General features: G+C 39.2%; 1 protein-coding gene across 1 annotated transcript in view; it reads left to right on the top strand.

The window, feature by feature from the left end:
* The first annotated feature begins 4,076 nt into the window (after nt 1-4,076).
* Nucleotides 4,077-8,739, top strand: part of LOC143290202 (uncharacterized) — a 22,244-nt gene continuing 17,581 nt past the window's right edge. Inside the window, exon 1 of the mRNA XM_076599522.1 lies at nt 4,077-4,364. Coding sequence (XP_076455637.1) covers nt 4,359-4,364 — 6 coding nt within the window. The 5' untranslated portion in view covers nt 4,077-4,358. The remainder of the gene's footprint in view (nt 4,365-8,739) is intronic.

Consider the following 8,739-nt stretch of genomic DNA (forward strand, 5'->3'; position numbering starts at 1 on the left):
CGTGTCTGCATGTTTATGACACCTCCTCAGTGAAGAAGAGGGGTTGATTGTTTGAAATTCTCATCGTTACATCCACAGAGTGCTTCAAAGACCTAACAACCCAGCCAGCTGAACTGTTGATGGCGGAGGCTTTATTGAGGATCTACCTCCGTCGATATGCTAATGACACGAGGCTTGGAAACAGCAGTATGTGTCTCTGTGTAATGGCCGCCAATACGGTCTCAACGACGTTTTTTTCCCCAAAAAAAAACTTTTAGTAAAATAATGTTTTTGTGTTACGTTTGTTGTCATGTCCTGGGTTTTGTGTCAGTTTCAGTTTCAGTAGCTCAAGGAGGCGTCACTGCGTTCGGACAAATCCATATACGCTACACCACATCTGCCAAGCAGATGCCTGACCAGCAGTGTAACCCAACGCGCTTAGTCAGGCCTTGAAAAAAAAGAAAAAAAAGGGTGAATAAATAATAGATAAATACATAAAAAAGAACCACTACTACTACTACTATGTGAGTGTCAGCTTGATTCTGATTCTCACTATTCGTTACATTCAGTTCGTCTCCGTCGGGAAGGAGTCATTTTGAAGAATGGGTCAATGAAAGCTAGTATGCTATGTACATAATAATCAAGGATGTGTTTACTGGTTATTCATCAAGTTTTATTTCATTCAGTTACAGTTAATGAGATAAAGAAGCATTTCTGCTTTGACTGTTTTGAACTGCACTGGATTGAACTGAATTGCTCTGTGTGTGTGTGTGTGTGTGTGTGTGTGTGTGTGTGTGCGTGTGTGTGTGAAGAGTGCAGGAAAGCTGTGTTTATCACGTTATGTTCTAAGGTGACGTTAGAACATAATGAATTAGTTTATATTTCTGCTGCATTTATGGAAGCCTGCCAGTCTTAGATGTAGGAAATGTTAACTGCCCATTCTTGTTAAACCATTTCCTGACATTGCAATAGCAAAAAAACCGAGAACAACAACAACAATAACACTACTACATCGTAAAAAAAATTCCTTTCTGCAGCTGAAACACACACACACACACACACACACACACACACACACACACAAGGGGGCTGGAGTGTTAAACTTTTCACTTGTAGAAGGAATCTTCTGAATGAATCTTTTTGTCGTTTATTGCCTCGTTGGTATGCATGGCTGTTAGAAGGACGCAGGAGAGAGAGAGAGAGACAGACAGACAGACAGACACAGACGGACAGACAGACAGAAAATTAACCAACCGCGTCAGTGTTAGTTTATCAGTGTTTTACTGAATGCTATGCGTGCGGACTGCTGGCCGCAGAGTTGAGTGGGTGAGTGGCTGGATGAAATGTTAGCAGGATGTGTATGTGTGCGTGCAGTGAATCCGGCTTTAAGACCTTCCGGTGGAAGGGGTGGGTGTGCTTGAGTGAGTGAGTGGGTAGAGAGGGTGGTCTCTGAGACTCTGCCATGTACAGACTGTGGACGTAGTTTAGCAACAGATTGCAAATTTATTTCAAACAGCTAAATGGTCCAAAATAGAAACGAATTGCGTCAAATAAATGATTTTCTCTATATATCACACACACACACACACACACACGCACACACACACTGTCTCTCTCTCTCTCTCTCTCTCTCTCTCTCTCTCTCTCTCTCTTTCTCCCTCCCTCATTCTCTTTCTCACCTTGAAGTATTTTGGGTTGTTTGTGGTCCGTCGTTTCCCCTGTTTGATAAGACAAGTTATGAATTGTCTTTCTTTGTGGTTCTGGATCGCCAAACAAAACTGTGAGGGATTGTTCTCCGACACACAGATACGGATTACAGGAATGAAACATTAACAAACAGAGGGGTTGGGGGGAGGGTGGGGGTGGGGATTACATACAATATACAAATGTGGAAACAGGAGGATAGGAAATCCACAAACAAGTCGGAAAGAACCGATGTTTGATGTTGTAAATGAAAACAAAAACGAATAAAAAAAAAAGAATACAGCTACATGAATAGTTACAATATCTTACGAAACTGTTCATATAATAGATACATAAAAAGATATATATATAAACAAGTCAGCAAACAAACAAAGAAATGAACAAATAAATAAATATATAAACAAATAATTCCTATAGAAACGCATATGTACAGCACCGATATTACTACCACCTGCAAATGGTTGTAACGAGTTAGTTATTTTGACATTCACAGAAAGTTACTGGAGACGTTTTTCATTTATGGATTGAAAACGTGATTTGTTATGTACAACAAACAGTGATTTGCAAGACCCTGAATTTGAAATAATAATAATAAAGCAAGGCACAAGAGCTTGTCAGTGTTGCATTGCCTGTGAGTTTTGGTAATGCTGTGTATTTCTAACCATCGAGAGATTAGAACATTTGCGATGTGCTGCTTCATTTCAAAATGTATGTCTAAATTCGTTTAACGCTGTTTAACAAGGATATAGCAATGCTACCGAAGAGTGACTCATGTTATTCATTTTTATAAAAGATATGCTGGAAATTACAAAAAAAGAAGAAAAGAAAAACAAGAACTGCATCTTCTCCATTGTATTATTTTGATTATCTTCTTTTATCTTGTTGTTGCTTGTTTGTAGTGCTTTATATATAATATTTCTGCGCCAGCAAATACGCTACATTCTCGACCCTTTCAACGGCAATGTCCTGTAACGGCTGAGTATAAAACTATCAGGACTCATAATCAGATCATGCTGATTGACTTAACAACAAACGAAGAAGTTTTCAGCTGGTGAAAGGAATAAGAAAAATAACGCTGGTCTCAGCACACAGCTTTGCAGATACCACACTGCGCAAGAGATTGGAGCAACCTGGTCTCAGTATGGATACTTGCTATTCTCGCTATTCTCGATTGTCTGCAAATCACCGAACGCCAACCAAGACAGTGCCACGGCTCGCCACGTTAGATGGTAATTGCAGGGGTGTTGGGGTCAAACGCTGTAGCCAGGTCCATACTGGTGTCTCGTACTTGTCAAGATGATTTCTGTATTCCGTAATTCTTGATTACGTTAATGGCCACCTTCATTCTATTTTTAGGTGTGGCAACGATCATCGTTCGTTTGTCTTCTTCAGCAGGGCAGCTGGTAAGAAGCAGTCAGCATCATCGGTGTGAACTGGTGTCGCCATGTATGATTTGAGGGCAAATTTGAATTATTGAGCTCGCTGTGTGTGATTATTAAAAAGGAACTCCCACTTACCTTCATGGGATTGGGGATTGCTGAAACATTTGACATCGGATCTAAACTGTTGACAGCCTCAGCATGAGCATTCTTTATCATGATGTCAAATGTATGGTCGTATACCTACTTTCGCTGAATTTCGCGATGTATTAGCGTGCATGACATCAGATGCGCGTTATCTTATTTTGATTAATAGGTGTGATTTGTATTGTGATGGTGTGATGTGTTTGTCATTTCGAGACATTCCTTGAAGTCGTTTGCTCTTTGAACAGCGTGACTGATGAATTTATATTAGCCTTTGTTTTTATTTTGCATTTTTCATTTATCTGTGCCTAATGTGTGCACACGTCTTCCGTAATCATTACATAAGTGAATACACTGTGTTTATGGTTTGGCTATGATTCACACTGAATTTCGAAACTGTTCGAAACAAAATTAAATAGTGTGTGTGTGTGTGTGTGTGTGTGTGTGTGTGTGTGTGTGTGTGTGTGTGTGTGATTTCAATATTCCATAACATTTTGATTACACACACACACATACAAAGGTTCGCACGCACGCACGCACACACACACACACACACACACTTTAACAGCTATCAACATGTGTGATTTTCACACCCTACCCTCCTACTCCCCCCCCCCCTACCCCGACCCCCCTACCCCTCACCCAGTTCCATCCCTCCTCGGCACAACGGCTTCAACGTGTCTCTCCCCCCCCCCCCCGCCCCCCTCCACACACACACACACACGCACACCAACCAACCAGTCCCTTGTCCAGCGATTTGATGTTGCGTTGAATCTGAAAGCTTTTCTCCCACACGTCCTCACACCAACGCAAACAGCGTCACGTGGACATCAGCAGCCAATGGTTGGCTTTATCAAGCACGTGCACACGCGCTCATCCGCAGTAGTCAGAGAAGTTGCCGTGCATGAAGGCTGTTGGTTGCCTGGCCGACGAGCCAGTCAGAAAGAGCGAAGGGTCTGGTTGACTGATAGATATATAGTTTGATGTTGTCTATTTGCAGGGTAGAGAAGTGAGTGACAGTTTGTTTTCACTTAGTTGTTTGTGTAATAAGCGAACAAACAGCTAGTTGAAACAAACAAGTTGCTAAAAACATTTCATTGCGGCCACCAACCACTTATCATATTACCAAGACCTTTCCCGACTGTCATCAGAATGAAGGTATTTATACATACATCTTTTTTTTTTTCAACCAACTTCTGTCTTATCATGTCATTGTTTTGCTTTGGGTTTTGTCATACAACGAAACGAAAATCTATGTGAGTGAAATATGGGCTTTGCGCATTGCTTATCTTTAAGTCTCCCAATCTCTGTCTCTTTTTCACTTTTGTCTCTCTGTCTTTGTCTGTCTGTCTGTCTGTCTGTCTGTCTTCTCCTTACGTGATGACCCTGTGTTAGTTCGAGACTATGGTTTCACACACACACACACACACACACACACACACACATATATATATATATATATATATATATATATACATATATACATATACATATAGTATAAGCAATACACAGGGTATGTGCGTTTGCGCTCATCGATGTTCCGTGTGTTTTTGCACTTTTTTGTCTTTGTATCTTTGTCTTCTCTTGCATTCGTTCTTTTTGTTCTTTTTGTGCTTGTTCTTCTTGTGCTTGTTCTTCTTGTGTTTGTTCTTCTTATTCTTCTTGTTCTTGTTCTCCGTGTTCTTGTTTTCCTTGTTCTTGTTCTATTCTTCTTCTTCATTCCTTCCTTCTTCTGCTTTCAAATGTTAAGGTTCAAAGGTTCAAGATCATTTTTATTCCGAGAAATCCTATTTGGGTACATGGAGATGCAAGGGAAAAACAGGCCCACATCATCGAGACGTGCAATTGCACGAAGAAGAAGAGAGAGAAAATAAAGATAACAAGAGAGGCAAGGCCTTCAAGACTCACTTGTGATAAATTAAGTCCCCTAGCATTAATTACAGAGTAATTTCCCTTTTTTACCCTCTGCACCAAAACGTTTGCAAAATAAATAAAAATTCCATGCTTAGCAAAAGAAATTCCTGTTTGAACAAAAAATGATAATACTGACTGCTCTTGTTGTTGTGTCAGAATAAGAGGTCAAAGTGCCAAGTTTAGAGAATACAAAAAATATAAATATAACAGTAAATGCAGTTTGCATATAATTAGGCTTCATCTTTTTTTCTTTTTTTTTTTGTGCCCATCCCAGAGGTGCAATATTGTTTTAAACAAGATGACTGGAAAGAACTGAATTTTTCCTATTTTTATGCCAAATTTGGTGTCAACTGACAAAATATTTGCAGAGAAAATGTCAATGTTAAAGTTTACCACGGACACACAGACACAGACACACGGACACACACACACACACACACACACACACACACACACACACAGACAACCGAACACCGGGTAAAAACATACTCACTTTGTTTACACAAGTGAGTCAAAAAGGGGCGGGGTGGTAGTGGGGTGGAACACACAATGGAACCCCAGGAAGAGAAAACCTGCAGGGCCTACATGCACACACGCGAATAAACAATAAGCAATTCAATATAACGAGAAAAAAAGCGTGTAGAAGTATTCGACAAATATCCATGAAAGTCTGATGTTGAGAAAACGTGGCCAGGGAAAGGTTTTCAGTCATGCACAACACAACACTTCGACCAATTTGTAGACGTGTTTTGATAGTGACCATTATGCCGCCATGAGTTGAAGCCTAGAACATGTGTCCATGAGACTGATGTATCATTGGATTAATTTAAAAAAAATGTATTGTTTTTGCAAAAGTTTTTATTCTAAAAACAAAAAAAGGATTACATAATCAAACATAGTTTGTATTTTGGGAAGTACAAAATAAATACTGCTTTGAACATTGAGCATTCATCATCAAAATAACAATAAAACAACTACAACAAAAAAACTTTCAACACATCGAATCCATACGAGATTACAAACCTTAGTGCTGTACAAAACATTTTGTAAGAAGCCCATTACTGCACAATTATCTCGATTTCCATCGTTCAAAACACACACACACACACACACACACACACACACACACACACACACACACACAGAGAGAGAGAGAGAGAGAGAGAATCTTGTCATTACTTTTCTAATCAATTATAGTTATGTTTGCAAATGGAGGGAAATCCCTTCATATGTTATTCAGTATCACCAAACATCAAAGTTACAAGAACCTGACAGAAAACTACGTGTCAGTTGAAAACGTTTTGTTTTGTGAAAGACACATGAAAACATGAAGATTTTACAATGAATTATTAATGTTGTTGCTATATCTTTTTTCTTCGGGGCTGGTTCACACTGTCAATGAAGGAAGTGGTATCAGTGTCAGGGTCTTACGCGGTGTTTTCTCCTTCTTCTTCTTCATCCAAGTTCGTGGGCTGCAACTCCCACGTTCACTCGTATGTACACGAGTGGGATTTTACATGTATGACCGTTTTTACCCCGCCATGTACTCCGTTTTCGGGATGTGCATGCTGGGTATTTTCTTGTTTCCATAACCCACCGAACGCTGACATTGACTACAGGATCTTTATCGTGTGCATTTGATCTTTTGCTTGCGTATAGACACGAAGAGGGTCTAGGAACTAGCAGGTCTGCCCATATATTGAAAAATCTCCACCCTTTTACCCACTAGGCGCCTTACCGAGATTCGAGCCCGAGACCCACAGATTAAAAGTCCAACGCTTTAACCACTCGGCTTATGCGCCTGTCAACACGATCACCTCGCCCCATTTCAAACCTGCGGATGTGTATCCGCTGAGCCCACTTTATACACGATTCACCGTCATTTTTTAAGCTTTAAAAAAATCATCGTTTGCTGAGGAGGAGAAATGCATGACTTTTATTGTTTGTTTTACAAACAAATATGATTTGAGTACTCGTAAGAGTGTGAGGACTTAAGGGCCGAAACACTTGAGTGAGGGGGGCGTCTTCTCTGAAGACCATGTACTGTCCAGCTTTCCCGAGAGTTTATCACTTAACACTAGTGATAAAAAAAGGCAAATTGAGAACCTACCTGAAATAATCAGACAAGAAAGGCGAGTAGTTTGACCATAAGGGCTTACTGCCGATTGGTCGCTAAACTCAACTCTACAACAGCTAAACAGGCACCCCAACGAACGCATTTCTGTTCCGAAGGGTAGGTCAGCTTGAAACGAAATGCGCAGCCCTGTGGTTTCTGCAGCACAGAACAAATATTCAATGAAAATTATACACACAGTAAAGAGAGGAACACATTTCATAAAAAAAGAAAAGTTCAGTTGAAATTCTATTTTGTTCCAATGATGCAAAGAATGTGCTTTTGAAAGTAAGTCTATATGATGATGTTTTCTCCGGTTATCAATGTTTTTTCTTTCTTTCTTTTTTTTTTAATTTTAATTTTAATTTTTATTAAAAAAAAAGACACCATGTAAAAACTCGTGGACATTACCCTCATTTGTAAATATTGTCCGTGAGAGAAAGAAAGAAAGAGAGAGAGAGAGCACTTCCTTAAACTCAATTCCTGCAGGGAAACTTTGCAGAGATTTTTGTTTTATTTCTAATTTGTCATTGACAGAGTAAGGATACATGATCCTTGTTCTTGTAAGTCTATAAAAAAAAATAATAATACTAAACTAAATAAAATAGAATAAAAATAAAAATTACGTGACCTTTGCAAAAGCTAAGCAGCTGATACAATTAATAGCTTTTGATAAAAAAAAATTAACGAATTAAACCCCAAAACAAAAGCTTTAATGCGTAGAAAATATTTTCAGTTCTTTATTTTCCTTTACGACGCACACTTGAACATAACTTAAGTACTACACCTGATGTTAGAATATTTACTTGCAACAAAAATGACAATAAAAGTGTGTGATAGTAAAGTTTCAGACTTGGTGTCTCTGAAACAGCAGAACACCATTAAAGTTAAGAAAAGTCCAAGAGAAGCTGACTCAGTTTGCCAGCTCTTCAATAAAGTAAAAAATGTCTCATCCTGTGAGAAAAAAAAATTATCATACCACCTAAATTGTATAAATGCCCTTGTGTGCTTATACATTACTCGTGGCATCTAGTATGACGAAGCTGTGGGAAATTGTGGAGAGCATTCAGATTGCGATCAGTTCCCATGTATCCAAACACTGAACATAAATCTGTTGATTGATGATACGACTGTAATATTGCTATGCTATTTCCGTTTAATGATAATGTTTATTATATGATCATTTCTATTGTAAAGTGCATAGAGCTTCAAGAATATGCGCTATAGCAAGAAGTCTTAATAAATAAATAAATTCTACGTTTGCACCCTATTGTGAGGGACAATAGCTTATTCATAAACTCTCTCCCACCCTCCCTCCCTCCCTCCCTCCGTCCCCTCCTCTCTGAGTGTCTTTCTCTGTCTGTCTGTCTGTCTGTCTGACTGACTGACTGTCTAACTCTCTGGCTCTGATTACCTGCTTCATTTATTTCCCTTTCTTGTTTTATTTGACCGTCTCGGATGATGACTACTTTTCTTTCTTTTCCTCTAGACGGTGATTTTGTCCAG

Source organism: Babylonia areolata, chromosome 15, assembly GCF_041734735.1.
Source record: "Babylonia areolata isolate BAREFJ2019XMU chromosome 15, ASM4173473v1, whole genome shotgun sequence".
Classification (NCBI taxonomy): Eukaryota; Metazoa; Mollusca; class Gastropoda; order Neogastropoda; family Buccinidae; genus Babylonia; species Babylonia areolata.